The sequence below is a fragment of the Orbicella faveolata genome, unplaced genomic scaffold, assembly GCF_042242905.1.
Source record: "Orbicella faveolata isolate gen_17 unplaced genomic scaffold, um_ofav_v1 contig_1, whole genome shotgun sequence".
In the NCBI taxonomy this organism is placed as follows: Eukaryota; Metazoa; Cnidaria; class Anthozoa; order Scleractinia; family Merulinidae; genus Orbicella; species Orbicella faveolata.
In genome coordinates this window covers 29377920-29401813 of record NW_028301536.1, presented here as the reverse complement: position 1 = coordinate 29401813, position 23894 = coordinate 29377920, and the positions used below count along the sequence as shown (strand labels likewise).

General features: G+C 38.5%; 4 protein-coding genes and 2 long non-coding RNA genes across 6 annotated transcripts; 2 read left to right on the top strand and 4 right to left on the bottom strand.

Moving 5' to 3' along the window:
* Positions 1–626: 626 nt before the first annotated feature.
* On the bottom strand, positions 627–2296 carry LOC149118696 (uncharacterized). Its single transcript, XM_089282700.1, has 3 exons — positions 2125–2296; positions 1780–1927; positions 627–813 (listed from the first exon to the last, which is right to left on the bottom strand). The coding sequence occupies exons 1-3, from the start codon at positions 2216–2218 to the stop codon at positions 768–770; spliced, it is 288 nt and encodes a 95-aa protein (XP_089138826.1). The 5' UTR covers positions 2219–2296; the 3' UTR covers positions 627–767.
* A 1306-nt stretch (positions 2297–3602) lies between these two features.
* LOC149118695 (uncharacterized) lies at positions 3603–4810 on the top strand. The gene is made up of 3 exons (XM_089271185.1): positions 3603–3796; positions 3906–3991; positions 4227–4810. The coding sequence occupies exons 1-3, from the start codon at positions 3641–3643 to the stop codon at positions 4657–4659; spliced, it is 675 nt and encodes a 224-aa protein (XP_089127311.1). The 5' UTR covers positions 3603–3640; the 3' UTR covers positions 4660–4810.
* Positions 4811–4839: 29 nt separating this feature from the next.
* Positions 4840–7871, bottom strand: LOC110061418 (uncharacterized). Its single transcript, XM_020768253.2, has one exon. The coding sequence runs from the start codon at positions 7255–7257 to the stop codon at positions 4864–4866; it is 2394 nt and encodes a 797-aa protein (XP_020623912.2). The 5' UTR covers positions 7258–7871; the 3' UTR covers positions 4840–4863.
* Positions 7872–8999: 1128 nt separating this feature from the next.
* On the bottom strand, positions 9000–11288 carry LOC149118694 (uncharacterized). The gene is made up of 3 exons (XR_016201375.1): positions 11046–11288; positions 10008–10152; positions 9000–9106 (listed from the first exon to the last, which is right to left on the bottom strand). It is a non-coding gene; the product is annotated as an uncharacterized LOC149118694 (long non-coding RNA).
* A 749-nt stretch (positions 11289–12037) lies between these two features.
* On the top strand, positions 12038–13326 carry LOC149118693 (uncharacterized). The gene is made up of 2 exons (XR_016201368.1): positions 12038–12358; positions 13156–13326. It is a non-coding gene; the product is annotated as an uncharacterized LOC149118693 (long non-coding RNA).
* A 437-nt stretch (positions 13327–13763) lies between these two features.
* On the bottom strand, positions 13764–23542 carry LOC110052927 (uncharacterized). The gene is made up of 14 exons (XM_020759120.2): positions 23442–23542; positions 22339–22379; positions 21546–21627; positions 20835–20876; positions 19875–20111; positions 19215–19643; positions 18743–18766; positions 18051–18440; positions 17674–17786; positions 17326–17390; positions 16877–17056; positions 16424–16590; positions 15590–16209; positions 13764–15091 (listed from the first exon to the last, which is right to left on the bottom strand). The coding sequence occupies exons 3-14, from the start codon at positions 21601–21603 to the stop codon at positions 14390–14392; spliced, it is 3027 nt and encodes a 1008-aa protein (XP_020614779.1). The 5' UTR covers positions 21604–21627; positions 22339–22379; positions 23442–23542; the 3' UTR covers positions 13764–14389.
* Between the last annotated feature and the right edge of the window lie 352 nt (positions 23543–23894).

Below are 23894 nucleotides of genomic sequence, written 5' to 3'. Positions count from 1 at the left end.
CTTGAGCGTAGAGTCATCCTACCTTCAACTGTATCTAGGGTAAACCTACCCTGCAACCGTCTTTCCTAGATACTGACTATATCTAGGAACGATTAAGGGGACTCTACCAGCAGGGGAAGGGTAACTCTCTCCCCCGAGCAATAGAGGGTCACTCCCTTAGCAATATGCCCCACCCTCTAAATATTGCTGTTTGCTTAGTTGTTTTTTCGTTGCACCGATCTTGGGTGCATATTTGCACTATGCGCCGTATTTATGGTCCCAGGTCAGTTACGTTTCTACTCTTTGATCAAATCCTACCTGCTATTTGTGCAACTGTACTAACAGGTTAGGTTTCTATTTTTATTTTTTGCCAAAAAAAAGTTATTATCAACTATCATATATGTGATGTAAATACAGGAGTGGCTCTGTATCATGCAAACTCCTGCTGAACATGGCTCGCCGAAGGATTCCTTCATCGATTCAAACAACGAAGTCACAAGACTTTGCAAGGACAATTTTTAAATAGATTTATAGGTCTATTGATTGCAGCAAATAGCCAGACAAGAAAATGTACTTTAGCTGTTGCTTTAAATAGGGCGTGGCAGAGATCAAAGAAGATCTGGGTGTACGATTACTTGGGACAACGATGTTTTAAATGCGTGTTCTTTATTTCCAAGCTAAGAGTGTTGCTTTTTCAACACTAGCATATATTCCTCGTTACTACAGGCTGTGAAGTTGTGAATGCCTGCGATACACATGCAATGGCCACGTAACTACGCTAACGACTGTCACCGACAAACTGAGGAACAATTATCAAGATTCAACGTCTTGCACCTGTGGGAAGGAAAGAAAGGGTAATGGGTTTGTGTACATTATTTCTAATGAAAATTATTTTTCGAGTCAAATGCTTAAAAAAATACTTATCAATTTGTTAATTCCTTATATTACTGGGACAAACAACTTAGCTCCTTGTCTCAGGGTGGCACAAAACAGATTCCAGTAGTTAGATTTTGATGGGTCATTATAAGCACTCTTTATCACTTGATGCTACAATCATTGTATAAACGAACTGCCCAATCATTTGTGAACACGTTGCTATCATTTTTGTGACACAATGGTTTACCATAGCAAAAGTATGACCTGCTAAAGACACCCTTAATTACAGCTTTAGAGGCTTACAATTCAAAAACGGCACGGTGAATTTTTTTCATATTATCAAATTTTGATAAGCATGATAGGAAGCAACGTTTGGCACAGTTCAGAGCCACCTTAAAATTTAAAAATTGTTCTGAGCCACCTTAAAAAAACGTTTTAGTCAATTGTAAACTTCAGTAAAACAAAGTATATACATGTAGTGTAAAAAACAAAAAAAATTCAAATAGTGTTTAGCTGGAAATAATGGCCAAAAAAATAAAGATGAGCGCTTCCTCCTCTCGCGTTGGGCTGGTTTGATGATGACAGACAAGAAGAAAACTACTTAATCCCAGTCAACGAGATCTTGACTGACTGAATCGAGCTAGAAATGGTGTAGAACTTAGTATAAGTGAGAATTCTTGATTATATCTTTCATGGATGAAGAGGATCAAGAGTTCAGTACGAGAAAATTACAACGGTTATGGTATGATTCTTAAAAAACTATTATAGGCGGGACTTAACCTTGTCAATAGACAAGGAGAGCGTGATTGGATTTTCTGGGAATTTTAACTCATCATTCATTACATGACCTTTTATCAACCCCCTCCTCGGTGAAGTCACGGGTATGTAACTTTTTTTGCTTGTGATGAGACTTTTTCTCCTTACCATCGACAGTTGAACAGAGCTTCTCTTAGGCTTTCCGAGACATCCTCGTATCTGTTGTCGTCGTAAATGTCTCTGTAGTCATTGTCTCTGAGACCTAACTCGTTCCTCGGAGAATTGGCGTCATCGCCGCGAAAGTCAGAATAAACATCTGGTAAATGTTGTGTTAGAATAGCTCAGTATACACTCGACGCCAAAAAACAACATACAAGTACCATATAAGAGAGGTACCATATTAGAGAATAGTATTTAAAGCTCGTCAAGAAGGTGTACCTGAGTATCAGTGAAAAAAATAAAAACATTGCCAATGGCATGGTGATATTGTGCACAACGATTTAACAATTGTACCTCTTTCTTTGTCATCAAAATAAGGAGCGGCAATACCAATATGAAGTGCTATGGCCAAGAAAAACAACGCAGCAAAGACAGTGAGGCCTTTCATAGCTACAGTTGAAACTGACTCGATTCTCACTCGGATTTCAAGAAAATCAGAGAGCCATACAATGAAGTTAACACGATTAACTCCCACGGCCTTTAAATCTTTTATGGTGGCACGCTGCTTCTTATCACCTCGTTCCTATAACCTGAGCATATTTTGCTACATTTTTAAAATGTTTATTTTGTTCCGCTTTTCTTTTTTAATTAAGTTGAAGCGATCGACTGAGAAAGTCGTGCTTCTACCACGTTTCCAAATCTGATACGAAGTTGCCATAGCTTGGAAAAGAAACCAACAATTTTACTCAGACAGATATAGTCTATCTTTTTGCCTTGTCTGGTTAATGGTAACAACGGTGGACAATGAGTCCTCACTGTGACTCCAAACAACTCCAACAGAATTGCGTGAACTGTAATTGATTTCATTATTTTCCGAAATTGCTTTACTTAATAAGAAAATGTTTTTATTATAGCAGGTGCCCAGGGCTGCAGGAGTTCCTTAATTCATAACATGTTATGTAGTCCACCAACAGCACATGAGTTTCACGAAAAAAAATACATAACATAACTGACGTCAATAACCCAAGCCGAGCTGACTTGAAACTCATTTATGGAGAAGTCTACAGAACTGGTTCTCTCTTAAAGTACAGTTTAAGGGCAGTTGATTTTGAAAAGACGTTTTAAATCACTCAAGCTGACTACTTTAAGGGAATTGTCTTTCTGATATCATAACTGGGCAGTATTGAAATAAAGTAAGCATTACTTAGCACATTAGAATTCCAACTGGACTTGTTCATGTATTACAGTCCTGTTCGACACACCCATTGTTGAGCCGGCTATCATCGCAAGATTTAACGACACTTTCTAGCCTACAGGGCACTTTCTAGCCTACTAAACCGGCGATTCGTGCAGTATTAAAAAACTGGCTGCAACTCGCTTTTGGATTGACTTAACTATTTACGAGCAGGATAACCTGTATTTCGGAGTCGTGAATTTTTTTTGCGTTATTCTTTTGAAGTATTTCGCGGCATTTTTCCAGATCCGTTTTGATTAGGGAGAGGTTCACTGTTTTGATAAACACATTACTTTATACAGTTTATTGAGTGGCTGAAATATTTTTCTTGCTTCGGGACTTCATGTTTCAAACTTCCTTTGGAGATGCTGTAAATATCGAAGGACACGTTTGCTCAACATCTAATTACTTTTCAATAGCTCACATGTTTTTATTTTCTATCTTTTCGCAAAAGGAATCATTATTGGAGAATTTAACCAGTCCAACTCTTTAGATATCACCACATATTCAGATCAAATGAATAAACTTCTTTATTCAAAAGGCTTAGTGTGTCTGCTGTGAAAAAGAAGTTTCATAGCCAGAAATCCCGTACAGTCAGCGGCTCGAACGGCGGGCGCGTAAATTTCTGCATTCAAGATGGCGGATAAACGAAGAAGAAAGCATTCCCAAGGCTATTATCGGAGCTTAAATGCTCTCAATACGGCAGATTTCATTGAGAGTCGGTGGAAAAGGAAAAAAGGCCCTTACTTTCAAGTGGAAAGAGTTTTAAGCTGCAGGAGAAATAAAGGAAAGGTAAATAAGACGCTTGTTTGAAGCACGTAACGTCACTAATGAATTGATAACCTTATGTACACTTTTTACCGCACACATAAACAAGTGTTCTATGTATTTTGTCTTTAAGAATGAGTACCTAATTCGTTGGAAAGGGTACAGTTCGCTGGAGGACACGTGGGAAGTGGAGGAAAACCTTAATAAAACCGCAATAAGGTGCTTCTTTTAGCATTATTTTGTCCAGTCAAAATTAAACGTACGAACTTAATTTTTTACTACTCCTCGATCTAGTACGAAATAGTTTGGGACACGAGAAGAGAAGATAACAATTTTATGTCATCTTTCGCATTATAAGCAATTTTGTTAGTGTTTTTATTTGGTTATTGTTTCACTTTCTGCAAAAATATTGCATGTATTTTAGACAATAATGGATCCCAACTATTTTCTTTAGGGCATTTAGAATGTCCAAACCCTCAGAGGAAAGAATTAAAGAGGGATCTGATCTACTGGCAGTTGCTATTCTCCAGCATCTCAAGAGCAAACATCAGACAGCCTCAGCCACAACTGTAGTAGAAATTAGACATGATGTCTTTAATTATATTTTTAGAGGACGAGGAAGACCCAGCACAAAATCTGGTTGTACTTTGTTAGAGAAGACTGACTTTAACCGCTGTTCTTTTTTAAAAGAATGTCCCGACTGGGACTCTTACATAGACAACCTTGGAGATGGCACACAAGTCATATTTCCAATTAGAGCAAAACCTTTTGTGAGCTTGGGACCACAGACACATAAACTTGTGGAGGGGAAGCTTGTACCTAAGCCCAGATACCATCTCGAAAAAGTAAGTTTAAGTTTTAACAAGCGCTCAATTGCAGTATTGTGATTGAAACTGAGAATGTGAATGCATGCTTTTAGATGGGTTTAGGTACAAGCTAATACCCTGCTTATTAAGCGCATTAATAACCCTGCTTTTAAGAAATTATGTTGTTATGTCAAGTCAGAAAGTTACATAAAGGCTTTGAAATTGTTGTTTATATTTGTTTATATTTTGAAGATTCCTCTGTTTATGTGCATGCTTTGTAGCTGCTCAGGCTAGACTCTTTTTTTTTTTCTGTTTTGTTTGTTTACCCTTTCCTTTCCCTTTTCTGTTTCCTTTTCCCCCATCGTCTATATGCCTTTTTCTTTTATTTCCCGGCCTTTCATGATCTGTGCCATTTCTTGCTTGGGGTTGTTCATTCTGAACTTGTGATGTAGATGTGTCTGGCAAGTTGTTGCTTTCCATGTTGGGTATGTTTGCTTCAGGTTGTCTCTTTTTACCCACACGCTTGACACTGATTTCTTGCTCCCAGTATTGAGAATTGTGTTTTGTGTACTTTCTGCTTGCTCTTTCTCTTTCTCTTAGAAGCCATTGTCTGTTTTCAAGTCTAAGAATATCTCCAACTGAGTCAAAGTGGTTTGATTTTCGAAGCACTACATTCCTTGCTGAGTCATTGTTTTTCTCAACTCCTTGACCAGTGAATACTTTTAGAGATTTATGTGTATGGAGGAAATAAGGGACATGAGCAAAAAGTACATGCATATATGGAGTAATTCTCTTTCTTTCATAGCCAATTCTCTTTCCTCTGAGAGAAATAAAGGTCTCCAACCAGTTTTGTGCCTTGTGCCAAAAAGTGTCAACAGATTTGTCTGAGGACCAGGAATTTATGTCTTCATACAAACTTCTGAAATCACTCCACACCTTGGATATTTCAGTGCAGGTATTTGGCTGCAGCACTTTACAGAGATTTTCTGGTAGCAAGGAGAGAATTTTCTTCTTGTCGTTTCCAAACAGACTTGTAAATTCATACTTTCCAGTGCCTTTATTGTCAGCTGGATTTCGGAGTTCCCAAACATCAAAACCCACACCATAGGATCTGATCTCACTCACGAGCTTTTTCAAATGGATGCCTTGAGGCTCTTTGGATGATTTTTCGAAATCTTCAATCTTATCCCAGTCAATGACTTCAGTGATAATGTTGTCTAGCATCACATCCATTACACGTAGCAGCAGGTGTAACTCATCTACAATGACATGGTCAAGGTCTATGTTCAAAAGTGGTTCCTTCACACAGCAGTAATCACCTTTTCCTTTCTTCACCAGCTCCTTAATTTCCAATAGTGTTCTCATCATTGGTGGTGAATTAAAGTGATGGAAATGCTTGTCTGTTTCCCACCTTTTGTCTTTATGGATTTTACACCATAGGCAGGCATATAAAGATGTAGCCCCCTTAAGTCCCATGACTGTCAGTAGAAATTTATAGTCCCCTCCTAGGAAAAACTCAAGCTTAACTTCTTGACCATCAACACTAATAGTGCCTTTGTCAATCAGAGAATTTATTTCTGAAAATGTAGTCTTGAAAGATACCTGTAGTGTTTCATACTTTTCACTACCATTGACTACTGCAATGGTATGATTTCCTTTGGCAGACATAACTTCGTCTTGTTTCTGGAGTAGTGCACAAGAGAGAAGAATGTAATTAGATTTCTGTGTCATTTTAGCTCCATCCCCACTGATTTTTATTTTTAGTGTTTCATTGCCAAAATCAAACTCTGGATTTTCCTTTTTAAAAGCTGAAATTTGCTGCAAGAGAAGTGATTCAAATGATACTTGTGCACCTTCATTTGTTCCAGGAGTAGGTGTCACATGACAAAGTTTGTCCAGATCATTTCTGCATTGTTTAATCAGATAAGATTTTGGAAGACCATTTTCAATCATGCTAAATTCGTGGTAAAATTCATCACTGACACAGAATTTATCAAGAAGATAAAGAATTTGTTCAACTTTTTCCATGTCGGAGTCGTTTATGTTAGTAACAGGATTTGAACATTCGCCTGATTTTTGTGCTTTGGTTTCAACATTTACTTCGTATGTTTTCCCTGTGTCTGCCTCTTTAACTCTAAGTGATTCAACATGAAGGCCAAATGCTTGTGAAAACCACAAAGCTGTTTCAGCTCTAGTCAGGAAAGCCTTCAATGTGCGCTGTCTGTTCTTAGTCTCAGAAATTTTTTTTCCATTGTAGGAAAACCCTTCATCTTTCTCAAGGCATTTGATATACTCTTGAAGTTGATTGTTGGTATTTTGAAGTTGACATAGTTCCTTACCCATTCTGTTGATAGTGTCCTTCATTTCATCAAAAAGGTTTTTTTTTTCTGCCTCCAGGTTTGCATGTGCTGCTTTCCATTCTTGTAGATCATTTTGTAGAGAAACTACCTCATCTTCAACCTCTTGAAAAGAAGCTAATTGGTCTTCGTGTAAATGAAATTTCAATGTTTTCTCGTCCAATTGCTCCCAGTTTCTCTTACCTTTATTTGTGCGATACAGTGATAGAACATTTGCTGCTCTTTTTGCAAACTGCTCATGGACATTTTGGCGTGTACCCATGTCATCGTTGATTACAAATGCATGTGCTGGTGTACACATATCAATTAAATCTGGAAACATTAGCTTTCTTCCATCATTGACATAGTAAAACTTGGCCTTCCCATTGCTTTTGGTATATAGAATTCCCTGGAGGCCTCTATAGTTCCAGAGGAAGTTGATATTCTCAGAGTTGTTTGTAGTTTCTAAAAGAAAATTTAAAAAAATAATCAATAAAAACAAACATACTCTCAGGCATAAATCAATCAATCAATGGACAGTATAGAAGAGAATCCTGGCTTTATACACTGTAAATAATCATATTTACTGAATATATATTTAAAAGAAAATTAAAGGTGAGTGAGATTTGAACCCACAAAAAAAGTATCCACTGAAAAAAGGAGATCCTGTTGATAATAAAGTGTATGGTAGATCACAAAATAATGAGGACAAAAATGATGTATTTTGCTCTCACATCACCTTTTTTTAGCTGGATAGACTGGCCTTCATCAGGGTCATGTTAAGGCCTCGTGAAGTACATTTTATGCAGCTGAAATGTTGGTGATGATTATATATATATTTTTTTATGTTATGTTACTTTGTATCTTTCATCTTATGGATATTCCCTTCCCCTTTCACTCTCTACCACCCCTACCTTCTTATCAAGGAATCACCAGAGAAGGTTAAGAAAATATACCAAAAAGTTTACAAGGTTGTAAATATCAGGACAAAATTACTCACCTTCTTGATGAGAGGAATTAGCATCTTGACCCGCTGCTTGAAACTTTTCTTGCTCCCTCACAAGATAATACCACTCTTTAATGGTTGAATATGCCAAAGAAATTGTTAAGGCTACCTTTCTTGTTGCTATGTTTCTTGCATATTGCAAAGATTTATCTACAATATTGATTTTCCAAGGTTGAAATGATTTATTTGGTGGTAGTTCAGGCATGGCATTTATAAATATTTTATTTTCCCAAGATTTTCCCGCAATCTTCCCGCTTTTTTCCAAATCCTGCCGGTTCTCATGTTCAGCGGCTTTCCTATTGCAAGAGGGAACACCACTGACCAAGGAAACGAGGAAAAACAAAATGGCTGTCGAAGAGAACGAAAACAGACGGGAGCAACGGCCATTCTTGCCTCAGTGTAATGGCTCTCACTTCGTTGATGACATTTACAGAAAATAGCACTTTTTATCTTGAAATGGCACTGCCTTAGCTGCTGTTTATATGGGAGAAGATATCTTAATTGGCGAGCTTTTCATCTTATCTTTCGAATGCAATGCTGGGGAAATGTGTCGGTACGACGATCTTTGCATCAAGAGCTTAAGAAAATATGAAGGTAACCACCATTTACAGAGACTTATGGGAGAAAGGTACGCTTATTTCTGAGGTTACGTACCAGTAAAAGGCACCGACTAAAACAATTGTATCATCGCATGTTGTTCGAATAAACTGTTGTTTATACATTGTGTTTCGCATTTTTAAGCTGGGGAAAGCTGTGTTTTAGGCAACATTAGCAAAAACTGGCAAAGTTTACATTACTCTCCACACTCTCTCTATGTTCGGCCGCCATATTTAAATCCACATGTGTGCCCCCTGCGCATGCTTGGCAGCCATGCTGTATGGAATTTCTGGCTATGGAGCTGGGAAAATGTAACTGCTTATGTGACAACTGTAACACACTGCGAGGTAAAAACGGGGACTACAAAATGTAACATATTTATTTCCCCTGCCCCTTTCCGTATTCATTAAATACTATGGGAAAATTAGACACCTCCCAGCCGAATAGCGGTCTATCATATTCTGATACGAAATAACAGACGATTGTTAAATGAGATGATGCTTTATTTTGATATCAAAAAATAGTAATAAGTTAAGGGCCGATGTTCCACCGTGGAGTGCAAAGGCATCGAGTGTTGACGTAAGAGCACCTGGAAAGAGCAACATTGAACACAGTTAGCTCAGATTAATGCCCTGAATACAAATAGCCTGTTGCTTGTTAGTTCGTTGACAAAAACATAAGCCATGTTCTGCTAAGACGCTTAAGTGTCCTATGAAAACTAACGTAAATAGACTGAATTTTAGGATGAAGAAATCGCTTTTAATAACTCCTCAATTTAAACACGGGGTGAAACTCGTATGTTCCGGTCTTTGCAAACATAGCTAAGACATCGCAGACAAGCTAGAGTTTTTTCCTCTACTTCCAATAAAAACATATAGATAATAAATAATTTTATAGCATAATTATAAGCTTCTGTCTACCAAGTTTCTAAATCTTAGTTGCTTCACTCGCATGGTACGTATCAATATGTAATTACATAAATTTCAAGTTAGCTAGTGATTACAGCTAGCGCCTGTTCTGAAAACTTGCTCGACACACAGACCGATCCACGCACTGAGAACTAAACGGTAATGCTTCAACAGGTCAGGTCTTTGGAATAGGATATACGAAGGTTCTAAATGATAGATAAATAACTACCATAGAATTCCGAAAGTACTAACTGTACCCACATAAACAAAACAGACTGTACCGGAAAAGGCCGTTAATGTTGGTAATATAATGCAGGGCGAAAGTATAATGGACGCATTATATCACAGTGTTACTAATTACAATGTATCATTTGACCCTGCTGCCTGACAAGTACAGTCTAAGTACGGCTTATAAATCATAGTTTCAAGATAGATTCAGAAGAGTGCGTGATCAAACCACAAATAAATAACTCTTTAAGTTGTTCAGTCTTGCAGTCAGGCTGATCCTTGTGTATTGTGCTTGAGATACGAAACATGTAATAATTAAAGAGAATGAAAGAAATAAGCTACTTGTTTACTTACCACAAGTTATTGCAACATTGCACGCACTCTACAGGCGGGGCTGGATTTCGTTTAACTGCTCTCTCAAACTCTGGTCGTTCTAGTTCCAGTCCCTCTGAGTCACCAGTTTCCGGGTCAGGACTTTGGTAGAAGGGATAAGGATTTCCTACCCAAAAAGTGTTGAAAGAAATACTTAAGCGGTTAAGGAAACTGTTCCTCAAATGAGAACAGAGTTAAACATTATTCTGGAACATTATATTTTATCACACAAGAACACGGAAGAGAAAAATAGTCGCGTTTCACTGGCAAGTTCTCATGTTTGAGTAACATAGACTATCTTTTTTCATCTTGTCACTTGATACTTGACAATGCATTCTTCTCAATAAAATCCACCATAGTTGAAGATGACTGCGAAAACAGTGTTTCCGAAAATAATTGTTGAGAGTCATATATTTTTTTGTAATTTCGATTATATATCTGTAAACAAAAAGTATCAAAAAAGTGATTTCATATAAAATATGAGGAAAAACCCGTTGCACTGACTGCTTCTGTAAGTATTAACAAGATAAGTTATGTTATTCCTGATAGAAACCGTTGGGCAGTTTGTACTGATTTATGTTAATATTCTCATGTGAACGCAGGTTAGATTGAAGTTGTCTCCTGTTTTAAGTTGCTTGGTGGCGTAAACTGCATTCGCCGTGGTGAGACGAATAAACTCTCTTACTTTTAAAGGATAAAAGATATTGTGAGCGGACGAAACGATTTTTCCCCAGGTAACTTTCATCTCAAATAACCGGTAATCGCTCTTTATTGAGGGGAATGATAACAATAATTATCAGGAGTTACCAGTACTGTTCGACGAAATATGGTAAATCGCTTAATTGTAAGTAGAATATCGAGCATATCGCTACTGACAAGTATTAACAGTTGCTCTTGAATGGATTTCTCTCGCATATCTCAATAATATAGATTGAACTGTCTTTGGACAGTAAGAAGAGAATCACTTTGCCTTGAAATCACAACGAATAATGATAGATACTCTGAGAATGTTATAAGTACCTTGAACTCTGACTGGAGGGGTTGATATCGTGCACGAGATAATCGTACAGAGGACAAAGTACCCAAACCAGAGACTGGCTTTCCCGGTCATGTTCCTTCGACGGCGCGTACCTAGTGTGTTACTGAAGCACAATGATTATCACTAGGTTTTTATGCCAACTGGTGGAACAATAATGAAGTATTTCTTTCTTGTGATATCGCACATTAGCCCAGTAATTTCAGAAGAGCTTGACAATAAGATCGAGTAACGCGGAAACCCGGAAATTAAAAGTGTTCGTGGAAAATTGAGCTCCACCCACGGACAAAAAGCTTTGATAAGCTTCTTTTTGTACAGTGAAAAAGAAATTGGTTACTTGAAAGTGAACTTAATGAAACACGCGGCGTAGTTAGGGTGACGTCAGCTCTTTTATCTTTGATGTTAATAGGATGAGTCAGAAAACGTTACTTTGTGTTCGAGCGGAAACTATCAGGAAAATTGGAATAGGAACATTTATTGGGGATTTACAGCACATCACAGAAAAAAAAACTAGAGCAGAAACAGCGAACAGTTACTATATTTTTACAGTGATTTAAGAAATTGATAAAAATATGGGATTCTAAAGGAAACGCGGCTTAAGAATACACAAAAGAAAGAGTGAGGCAACAGGTGGCCGGACAAACTTTTAGTTTCAGTTACGCCTGAAAGCTACAATTTGAATTTATTCAAGATTGGAGAAAGGCACTATAGGTAATAAAAGGAACGGTATTTTCAATGAATCTGATTTCATTTCTTGCGAATCCTGATTGAAAAAAAAAAGTAAAAGTGATATATCAACTACACTCAAAGGAAACGCAAGAAACACGTTCAATCATCCACATTTAAAGGTATAGGCAATTATCACATCCTGCAGAACGGAAGATCTCTTTAAATTTCCATAGCCTGTTATTCAGCCGATAAACCTTTTTTTTTTACAACGTGTTTATTACAGCAGCTTGTAGCTTGCGAGATAATCACCACACACTATTCATGTTTGACAATACAATCTCAAAAATGAGGCAATCAGGGAAGTAAATGGAGATCTCAAATAGTGTTTAAATTTCCGTCCAGATAAATGGATTTTCACCCGAGCGCGTGGGCAATAATTGAGGTCGAAACTTAATTAACATACGAATTGCCGAGAGGTTGGTTCTTACTTCCGATCTATAGGACAAAGGGATTATTTCATTCTATTACCACGCCCACTCACATCAATGCCTCAGTCACAGTATGCAGCTGCGAAGGCTTAAGTACTAAATCAGAGAAAAAAGGTTTTCTGTTAAAAGAAAGGATAAAGGTAAGCTAAACTAAAAGTTTTGTATATTTGACTGACAAAACGAATTAAGCGTTGACCGAAAAAGAGAAACAAGAACAAACAAAAAGTACGCACGGTTGAACCTGAAAATTGTGGAAGTTGCTTCCTAATACATACGGAAATGTACTGACAAAGGCGGGAAAACAAGAGATATAACCAACCTCCCGATTATAACGATCAAAATTTGCCGCAATGAGAGGAAATGAAGTTTAAGCGTGGTCCGGTAAGGTATTCTCTCATATTCCGAGATTTGTTTACCTCTATCTTCCTCTTTAATTTTGAAGGGGCTCGAAAGACTAGAGTAAAATTGTTATCTTAATTATTAAGCTGTTTTGATTGTTCGACCTAGAAAAATTATCCATGGCAACAGAGCCAACAGTGTGTGATGCAAGTCATCGATGACAAAAGTTAGAAAAATTAGGTCAGGGGTCACCGACAATAAAACAATCCTCCTCAGGAAAAAATGTTTTAAAAGAGAAAACCTACTTTTGTCGTCCTCATTACAATCCCAGCAATTTTTTATACCGACGAATTTGTCAATCTTTTAGTTTTGGGTCGACCTGTAACTACTTGTCGATAACATCAACCCGTAGTGGTGGCGACCATCTTTGTTTTCAGCACTTTATTTTTCGTACAAACAAGCCTTCGCAGTGGACGCTAGTTACTAAGTATTGCGTAGTATCTTTTGCTTCTACATTTAATGAAGAGAAAGAGGAGTAAATGAGAAGTCGATAGAGTGCTCTCGAATTCTGTTTTTTTTTTTTTGTTCTTTTTTGCAGTAATCGAAGTGTGTTTCAGTAAGTTCAGCTTGAGCTACTTGGACATGACTGGCGCGAGTAACAACTTGATGCAAACTGTTTCCTATTGATTGTTAGAGTTGTTTTTTGTTTCACGACAGCGAGGTTACTTTATTTTGGTTTAAGGAGTCAATAATGAAATCTGTCACCGACTTTTGTTGTTTGTTGTTGTTTTCTTTTGGTTTTATGTATAAGCGTATACACCTTCGTTAATCGAGTTTTACCAGCCAGGAAGTGCCCAAAGAGAAAGCAGAGAGTCAGACTTTTCGACCTCTTTATAACAAACGTCATTTGCCTTCATATAATTAGAGGAACCTCTACCTTAAATTTTCACCAGTAGAGCTCTCCGAAAGTAGAATCCTCAATGTTGGCGGAAATAGAGAAGAGAAAGAAATAACTAGAAGGCAGGCAATGGAGAGGAAAGTGAAGAATTTAGACTGTACCAGGGACAGATTGAAAGAGTTGGGATCAGCATGGACGGGGGTGGAGGCTGTGTGGGTTTATTAAAGGGTTAAGTTCCTTTGTGCCGCACATCACCGGACGTGGTAAACATGATGCGTGACAGGTTTTCAGAATGACACAACTGAACATAGCTTATTCCACTGCTTTATTGAATATTTTATGTACGCGTGATCACAGAAAACGATCACCTTGTGCTAGGATCTAGAACCCTCGTAAATAAAATCTCAATTTAATCACTTAAGAACCAAATAGTTTAATTTACAATAAAATTCAAGCCAAAATAAAATATACATATGCACTTGTCAACCTAACTCTAACTTCAATACCCTACATTATCTTTTTTCTTTCTAAGAAAGAAACGATAAGAGACTCCTATCGAACTCCTGCCGCCAGACGGAACAGAAAGAGATTAAACCAATGCACGGAAAAGGTCGGATTCATGGATCTCGTCACTGACTTGGAATGCAGAACCGAAATACGATTAATAAGCTGTGGTTTGGAGAAAAAGAAATGTTTTATCTTGGCTTATGCGTCTAACATTAGTTTATAAACGTGCAGTTTATTGTTATTGTTTAATATATCGCGTTTAAAACACGCGAATACCAGGTGACAAATTGCAAACCACATCTGGCTAAAAAATTGCAAAATACTGCACTTCAAGCTATATATACAGACTAGCTCCTCAGTAGTCAACTTACACTGCTAATTACAGCATGTTGGCGATTAATTGGAAAGCGTTGATACGAAAAGTCAATTATTCCCTTTTGGAAGACTGTACGGACCTTCCCAGCCTTGCCCTCTTGCAACACGGTTTGGGGCACGCTGGCGGACAAACAGGGGTAGGTGCTACACACATTGGAGGGCAAGGAGGCATAGGTGGCATCATGGGTGGGACCATGGGGGGTGCTGGCTGCTGAGGAACCTGGATCTGTATGGCGGGGAGCTTGATTAGCATTGGCTTGGGCGGTGGCGGCTTGGTTGGTTTGACACATGGCTTTGCCGGTGGAGGCCCACAAGGCATCGGCATGGGCATTGGCGGCACAGGCATTGGCGGCACAGGCATTGGCATTGGCATGGGCATTGGCATTGGCATGGGCATGGGCATGGGCATGGGCATTTGTGGTACACATCCGGGTGTAGGTACTGGAGCGCACGGTTTGGGAGCAGTGCTTTTAGACTTAGTCTTGCCTGCTTTTGGAGGGGAAAGAGGTGGGCAGGCGTTGAAAGGAGTCGGGGTACAAGGCATGGGCATTGGCATGGGCATTGGCATCGGCATTGGCATCGGAGGAGGTGGTGGTGGAGGTGGTGGAGGTAGCATCATTACGCTGCATGGTGGATAAGTACAGCCCATTATGCGTAAAGGTTTGGCTGGTTTCGCCGCTTTAGCTGCCGGCTTCTTCGGTGGAGGTTTTGGGGGACAGTTCGGGGAAATATTTGGAATGCAGGGCGGTGCCATCTGTGAAAAGAAAGAGAAAAAAGAATTGCGATTAAAATTGGAACGAATCGAACAACGCTTTAAGTCAGGATTGGTTACAAATCAGATATCATAAATTTACTTTTATCTGAAAGCGCTCTATGTCTAACTTACATAATAAATTACATATATAAAAGTGCCCACAGATTATAAAGGCTGGAATAGGTCTGTCAATACCCATATGTATAAGCCCTCCCTGTCTCCTTCCACCTCTCCTCATCCTCACCTCGTCACAGAAAGGTTTTGCGTAAAGAACCACTTGTTAGTCAGTGAATTTATTGCATTTGCTCTTTTCTTCAAGCATTTTTATCGAATTCTCTTCATCCTTGTTATAAATTCCCGCTTTTGAATCTCATAAAAGGCCGCTCGGAACTCTTGCTGTCCTTTGCTTACTAGCTGTATTTGATTTTTATGGTGTTTCGTACCGCTATAACATGGACGTTTTGGCATGCAACACAATGGAGCAAATCGATTGCTTACCTGAGGCATAGGAAACTGAGGTATCATCATAGGCTGAGGCGGAGGTGGAGGAGGAGGCATCATTATTGGAGAGCATGGGTTTAAAGGAGTAGGAACACACTGCCTATAACCCCCTGCCTGTGGAACAGGCAACACAGCGCGAGACACCGGCCTTGAAGATACCAACCTAGGCATGATACGCCTGTATGCCGGTTGAAGTGGATATCTGTAAGTAATGCCGACAGGATTCACGACAGGCTTTGGAGCAAAGAACCCTCCTCTGTTTGCTGCAAGCGGCTTGGCGACTAGGTTCCTGCAAAAGTTGTTCATTACAGTTGGAACACACGGTGGAGCCGGGTACTGAGGAAATGCTGGCGGTGGGTAAGGATAAGGCACTGGTGGTGGACACGGTGTTGATGGAGTCGGTGTACATTTTGCCGCGGGTCGTTTGGCTGGGACCTTCGGTTGTGTCGGCGCTGGCTGTGTTGGTGCTGGTTTAGGCGGACATGGATTATATGGAGTGGGGACACATGGCTGGGGGGGTACGTATGGAGCTGGGGCAGGCGCCGGTCTGAAACAACAACTCGGTGCACAGCTTGACACGCATGAGGTGGAGCAGATAGGAGGGCAGGACGCTGAACCTAAAATCATAACCGCAAACGTTTAGATTTGCACTGTTTACTCTGTTGTCATGCGTCGGAACGAATGGAAATCGTACAAAATGACCTACATAACTGAAAAGTTAGACCTCACCTTTTGCTTACGTCAAGATTTGTGATGGAACTACAACAAGCGACGAAGTTGAACGTTGTCAGAGAAAAGTATAATTACCAAAAAATTAACGTTTTTATATACCTGGAGGAGCAATGCTAATGGAAAGCAGTTTAACTTGTTCGTTCAATGGCGCTGGTAGTTTGTTGGCGTTGGCACGAAGATAATCCTGAAGAGGTGCGGTTGGGTCAGGTAGAATGCCGCTTGGTCCGAACGTCAATGAAAGTTTGACAGTAACCTTCTTCTTTGGCCTGAAAATATATGAAAGTATTTTCATTTGGAGCACAAGTTAAAGAGACAACTCATATTTCGTTTCAGACATAAATTACTTCCTTCCGAGCACAAAATGATCAATACATAAGTTAGTACTGTGCCCTGCAAAAAATCCTCCAAAAAGCATTTAAGAAGGACATTTTGGCAGCTAAATTACACCTTTGTAATGGAAACCATGCGTTTATTCTTTACTGCGAGCCTTTACACTAACTAAGTAATGAAATGCACTGTAATATCATCAAATCGAAAGACGTCACTCCTTACTTTGTTGTTGGAACTTTGGGAGGTGTGGGTTTGACAGTAGGTTTGCTCGCGGCTCCAGCTGAGGGTTTGGGTTTGGGTGGCGTGGTAGGTGCGGGGGTGACTCTAATGGCAGTCACCTGACGCTTGCCCAGATAGTTGTATGCTGGGTATGCTTGTGCTGGCTGTGGTGGTAAACCATTGCTGAAAGGGATGACATTATTTTATTCAGTAAGTATCCTCAGAGAAAATATTTTTCACATAGTTGTGAGTATTTATCACATATTCGTGAATTACCACGATGTCCATCACTAAGGAATTATCCATTCAAAGAAAGCATCAGGATTTGACTTGGCCTATGATGACAGGGATGATAAAATGACTGACGTCATTGTAACAGCAGAATATCTGTCCAACTTACAAATTATAACAAATTAAATGCTGTTAGTTTGAAGGAATTTGCTCTAACTTACCTAACGGAGGTGATAGTGACAGCCTTAAGGTTTTTGACTCCCGCCTTCGTGTAAATTTCTTTGATCTACACATCAAAGGGGAAGCAAATGATCCATTATCAATGATTATACAACATCGCTGCTTTCTTATTGAGACTGATCATTTTGGAACCCAAGCTGCACAACCTTTGTCGCTTTTGGTTAATTCTGTTAAACTGACATGCACTCATTAACTTCATTTATCTATTTTTCTGTTATTAAACTTAAAATTGATCCAGGTACATGCAGTTTTGCTTTTTCTAAAAGCTAGTCTATTCAATCACTGTTAATAGCAAACATTATCTGGACAAAGAAATGTTTTATGCATACCGCCTGTTGGAGCTTTTTGGAAAGCTGCTGTGAAGCGAGGGAGCCAGGATTGCTCAAATCGTCCAACCACAGCATGGATTCTATTACAATCTTGAGGAGATAGGTTATGTCACCTAAAATGAACAAGCAAATTCCAATTACTCAATTGCTCCCAATTTCATGACTAAAATGAAATCATATAAAAGTGAATATATGAAACATCATCCTTTTTTTACGGTGGCAAAAGATTACTCAAGCACGGTCAGATTATAGGCAAAATTTTGGAACACTGCTCTCTTCAACAAATCTGGGAGTCTTGATTCTAGTTTATGGAAAATTTACGTCTCGTGACTTTACCACTCAAGTCGTCTGTTACTTTGAATGAAACTCCTACTTACCTTCCAAGGGCTTTTTGCACACATATGTGCTAGCTGTGGTACATGGATAGTCTGCCATCGTTCCATATTTAGCGTCTTTATTGAACCCTATACAGTTTTCATTTTTGCCGGTAGGCTGACCGTTAACCCAGTCCATGAAGCGGATTTGTGATCCCTCAACTGACATATACATGCTCTCTGAAAGGCGGTCATTGAAACCGAGCCAGCTGAAACCTTTCTCGCCTTTCAAGAGCCCCTGTTTAAAAAATTCGTTTTCCGTTGTACTCCCGATTGGCGGCAGAAATGCAGATTCCTTGATACATTCTGCGTTTGCATTCATCCAGGTTTGTTTGTCTTTGTGAAGTTTGTAGCAGGATCCTCCGAATTCGGTAAATCCAGTCGAACATTTAGCTACGAAGAAATAGCAAAAAAGGGTGAAAAGCGGCAAAATCAGGAAGAATTATGCTTGCACAAAGTGAGCACTTTTCATTCACATGGCGGCTATAACAATGAAAGCGCTGCCTCTTATCTTATCAGAGCTATATCTCTCAACTGGTAAAAGATCAGTCAAACCATGCTTCAGCTAATGTAAGCATGGTCAGTACGTAATTGAAAGCTTATCTTCATATATTGAAATGAAGCTTGCATTGGGGCTGAGAGGATTAAGCATAACTATGTTAGCGATAAAACGGTAAACAACACAAATATTTTACCTCCAGGAACACTAGTGAAAAGATCTGAAACAAAGAGGGATCAAAGTAAGTCGAAACAACTGCATTGCAGTAAAAAGATAATTGACTAGTTGCAGAAATTATGAAATTATAAAGTCCCTTTGATAATTCAACAGGACCAGGCAGAAGAGGTTGCATGATCAACGATCAACGACAGAAATATGAAGATATATTTAGTAACCAACTGCTGAAAGCGATTGAATACTTCTTTAAAGTTTGGAAAATTAAATGTGCCACCTACAAACATACTCATAGTCCGTCAAGTGCATATCCCACCAATAACTTTCGGGAGTGGAAAATACAAAGTCTTGTGGTTTGTTTCTCGGAAAATGAAAGGTGCAAAAGGCAATTTTATATGATGTCCTTTAAAAACATTGGAAGGCTTGTGACTCAAAGTGACTAGGTACTTACTAGGCCTACTGAAAATTCTGAGGAACATTAAAAACACTCTTACCAGTGTATGATTTCACATTGTCCTTCAACTTAGATGCATCAGGGGCAGGATCTAGCAGCAGAGTACAAAAGAATCTTCCCGAAGGTCCTTTCTTGACCGAAACACCAGCATGTGTCGCTGCCTTGTAAACGGCTGTGACAAAAAATCTGTTGTTTTCCTTGATTGCTGGTTTTGACCAATCATAATCCTGCATTTGCCGCCCCCAAAACGATAAACATTCTGCAACCACTTTGTCTGAACTTGTTAGTTTTATACACTGCAGGGTTCCGTGTTTGATGTTGGGATCTTTCTTGACTACACCTGCCTTTTGCATTGCGTCATTAGCGGCCTTAGCTCCAATATCGAGGGTTGGCGACCAAATTACAGGCCCTGCTCCAAAGCTGCGACGCAAACCATTTAGCCCGTAGAGCAGTTTGCTCGCTATTTGCGCTGAGGAGAAATATGAGATGGATGAGATGGAATGAAAATTATGTTTAGTAATAAGTGTTAACATCTGTACATGCAAGTGGAAACTTAGACAAAAGGTAGCTTTCAGTTAAAGATTTATGTCATCAATTTGGTCAGAAAACAAATAAGAGAAATTAACAGTAGGACAGCAGATAAGACACTTATTAAAACAGCGTGATATTGATTTCACTCGGAGACAGGCCAATAACTTACCAGTACTGAGTGGAACCACAGCTACCTTTGGCTTGACTGCCGTTTTCGCTGCTGCCGCTTTAGCTGCTGGTTGCACGTTTAGTTGACTTTCGTCCATGACGTCATCCTCATCATCGTCATCATCATCAGTAAGCCAGTCGTTGTTGTTGTTGTTGCTGTTGTTGTTGTTGTTATGTCGTGATGCGGAATCAGAAAACGATGATGGTGCAGCCGACTCGTCACTGCTATCAGTAAATGCTGCAATTAAATCATTGCCATTGGTCAGTGTTATTTGTGAAAACATGCCTACACCATGCTGGATGCCGTTAAGCTGGTAAACCTGATAGTGTAAGTCAGAGATAACATACGATTCAAACACGTTTTCTGTTCATGCAGAAATGATTACAAATAATTGACGAACGCACTGTCACGACTGGTACACTATAGATACATCTAGCAACGGTAACGATCGGTAACTAAGCCCGCTATTCGACTGGCGCACGCCACAAAGAGAGTCAGTGTGTATGAGATGTGTTGATATCTGAGTTTAACCCTTGTTAGCTATACAATAGACTCCTATGAGTTATTTCTTAATATTTCGGGAAAAAATCCAAAGGGCTTAACTTATTATTATTCTGAAATCTTTAAATCTCTTAAGTAAGTAGTGGCTGTTATAGTTATTGATCAAACGTTATTATACTTAGTTATCTTTAAGAATTTTAGTTTAGAACTTTACATGTGCCACCCTGATTGGTCTATTGATTGAAAGAGAGAATTGTACTTTATTTTTAAATAAACTTCTGATTAGAATAGTATAATTTCTAAGAACTAAAATTATTCCCAAAATTCGCCATTCTTCGGCAGGTATTAATTGGGTTTTGCTGTGAAAGGGTTCCTTTTCCCATGGACTGAACTGACATTTTAGGCCTTAAAATGGGGTAGAACTTATTTTTAATATAAAGATCAAATCTGAGCACAAACCGTCATTGAGACTGGATCTTGTTGGAGAAAACCTGTCATGTTCTAAAGTTATCAGATGAAAAAGAGAGACATTAAATATATTGCCATTAGCTAATACAACAAGTCTTTTCATTTAGCAGTTTTTTGTAGGACTAGTTGGTTTAATTCGCGTAATTTGGTTTTAATGAAATCTCAAAATCTCAAAATGTGTCTATTTAGGAAAATTTCCAGTGATGGTGTTTAATTATTTTCCATTTTACTCCTGATAAAAGAGCTTGCCAATCTGTAACACGGCAACCTCAATTAAAGAACTTAACGGCAGAATGATGTCTTTAGCTCTCTCGATACACAAATATGTCAGTTAACACGGAATTAAATCCGCTTAGTTTGTGTAATAATGCTTTGGGAAAAAAGGTTTTTTAATAATTCAGTCTGGGAAAAAAGCCACCAGTTGACCTTAAGAAAAACATGCTTTTATTATGAGCACCTCTGTTCAGTTAAGTATGGCTAGTCCGACATAATCAAAGTGACTGCTAACTGAGCGACTAGAAAGGGGCTTGACATGATAGAACATAGTCTGTTGACAAGAGGTGATGATACACGGCAGTCCATCTTATTTCATAATACGGCACGTTATATTGCATCTACAACAATAGTGACTCAGAAATCTAACTAAAATTCAGCATTAATATATCGTTTGTTTAATCTATCCCACAACTTAAGGAATCTCACCTCTAGCTCTTACGAGGAGACCAAACGTTAGTAGAAAAATTGCTAAGAATCCCCTCATATCAGTCGGCTAGGCTTTCCAAACCTGTAGCGACGAAGGATACAAAGTAAAAGTGAGCAACGTTACGTCTTTGTATCAGTTAACATGTCGTTTAACATGCATGTAGCAGAAATCTTCCAACACATAAAGAAATAGAGCATTACACAAGCTAACTTACAGTTGCGGTATTTTTACGCAGTACGACAAGGATATATTCTATTATGTAATAAGAGCTTTTTTTCTGTAGAATATATTGCGGGATAGACTGAAAAATGGAAGTTTAGGCAAGGTTCTTTAGAGAATATATGGAATGGATTTTTTTGTACCCTTCAATAGTAACGCTGATGAACGGAGTACGGAGAAGTTACAGTATTTATCTCAATTGGGGAACTCAAAGGAATGCTACTTTGCTGATTCACACATCAAGGCATACCAGAATACTCTTTCATGTAGAATAAGTCGACTCTAGCAAACGCTCAGCTCTGTCCTATATGACAGCTAGTTTGATTTAGTCATAAGAAAAATTAAGACCTTAACAATACACAATCTTTACATGAAAAGTCCATCACAACAATATATAAGTTGCTTATATTTCTCTAGACAGATGGCAAGACTTCTGGGAAAGACGTGTGACTTTTGAGGTTTTCGCTTTTAACTACTCACATGAAATATTTGATATGAAAGATTCACTCTGAAAAAGAGCCAAAGGTTAAGTTAAACTCGCTATTCATTGTTCGACAATTGATTCTCCCTCACCTCAATCTCGAGTTTCCCTTGCTGATCAAAGAGCGTCGTCCCTACGATGAACAAACCAGTCACTTAGTATTACATATTGCACGGATCATTTCATATAATAACATACAATCTATAAACATGACAGGTGGGTGTAACATCAGGTATTCTCCTAGGCCTCTTTTTTGAAGCAATTAAACCCTGCAGTGTTACAGGGGAAATTTGGATTTTTTTTGTTCCAAGGAAAGGACAGGTTAAAATAAATTTCAAAGGAGTTGGCATGTTTCAGGATCTCGGAAAAAGTCAAGACATGCCAATCATTTGAAAGATAACATATATTATCTCATGTAGTTAAATTACCATATCACGACGGAATGCTAAATTCATAACAATATCGACTGAAGACTTATGTTGCCACAAACGTGTAAATTACAAGAAACAAAGCTAAAACACTGGCAAAAACGATGCAAAGTTTTGAAATTAATCAGCTGTAACAAGTGTTTTCTTTTCCACCCCATCTATCACATTTACATGCGACCTTAACGAAAGATCCATTTTCTTGTTTACAGGCTGATGACATTTCTACTTCGTCGTTTCGTAAATTGTTTTCCTTTGATATATAAACGATCACTTCATGGTGTGAACAAGATTTAAAAAAAACACTCTTTGCTCCATTACTCATGGACGGTCACAAGTTAAAATAACGATTTAACGTAAGACTTGAAGCGAAGTCCAAAATAACGTAATTCAATTCTTAATTCAGTCTTTATCTCCATCTGTTTTCAATGATGTTTCAATACCGAAATGTTTAAAGAAGGGCTTACGTATTTAAGCCACGGGGATAAAGAGCAGAATATAGGTTAATCCGCAAAATATCAAATTTGCGTCTGAACTAGAAATTCCAAAAAGAAACAAAACTGGAGATAAAGTAAAATTTTTCACATTGTCTAGGATGACATTTTTACCCCATATATCGAACACTTTTCACTCAAAGACCGACGACGCTACTCAATGTTTTACCTCTATCAGAATGCCATCATTAATCGATTTAACGCTACCGTTAAATCGGGCTGCAAATACGACCGACCTTTGTTAATAAATCGGTCAAAGCGATGAATTTCTCTTACCTGTATCTAATAAGGCAGTTTTCGGAGCCAAATATATGAAGTCCTTTGGTCTTGGCTAGAACCCTCCAGACATGGCTCACTTAGAACTACCTCCTAGTCTGATTGTAGTGATTCAATCCCAAAGGTTTAAATATTTTCAATCATAAGTCACTCAATGTTTTCAATTGGCTGGCCAACAGAAACGATAGATTGTCCATTTGTTTTGTTGTTCTTTTGTCAAAACATGGTAAAACACCAGGTTGCTGAAAATAGCGAATCAAACATGACGCCATCTGGCTGTTGATGGGATTTCGTCCAAGGTTGGAGAAACAATGAACGAAAAATGTCGGCGTTTTAGTTCAATTTTAGGAACAAGTTTGTCTCTTTTCTCATAAAAGTATGTGTATAAATGGATGTATTTAGAAGAAATGTATGTTTGCTGTTGAATATTACTGCACTAACGTCACAAGTTTA

Coding starts and splice junctions, on each gene's coding strand:
- LOC149118696 (XM_089282700.1), bottom strand. CDS start 2,218: ATGAAAGGCCTCACTGTCTTTGCTGCGTTGTTTTTCTTGGCCATAGCA. Junction 1,928..2,124: donor TTTTGATGACAAAGAAAGAG/GTACAATTGTTA, acceptor AACATTTACCAG/ATGTTTATTCTGACTTTCGC. Junction 814..1,779: donor GCTCTGTTCAACTGTCGATG/GTAAGGAGAAAA, acceptor TCCTTCCCACAG/GTGCAAGACGTTGAATCTTG.
- LOC149118695 (XM_089271185.1), top strand. CDS start 3,641: ATGGCGGATAAACGAAGAAGAAAGCATTCCCAAGGCTATTATCGGAGC. Junction 3,797..3,905: donor GCAGGAGAAATAAAGGAAAG/GTAAATAAGACG, acceptor TTTGTCTTTAAG/AATGAGTACCTAATTCGTTG. Junction 3,992..4,226: donor CTTAATAAAACCGCAATAAG/GTGCTTCTTTTA, acceptor TATTTTCTTTAG/GGCATTTAGAATGTCCAAAC.
- LOC110061418 (XM_020768253.2), bottom strand. CDS start 7,257: ATGTTTCCAGATTTAATTGATATGTGTACACCAGCACATGCATTTGTA.
- LOC110052927 (XM_020759120.2), bottom strand. CDS start 21,603: ATGAGGGGATTCTTAGCAATTTTTCTACTAACGTTTGGTCTCCTCGTA. Junction 17,391..17,673: donor CCAAAAAGCTCCAACAGGCG/GTATGCATAAAA, acceptor TTTGATGTGTAG/ATCAAAGAAATTTACACGAA. Junction 15,092..15,589: donor CTCAGTTTCCTATGCCTCAG/GTAAGCAATCGA, acceptor TTCTTTTCACAG/ATGGCACCGCCCTGCATTCC.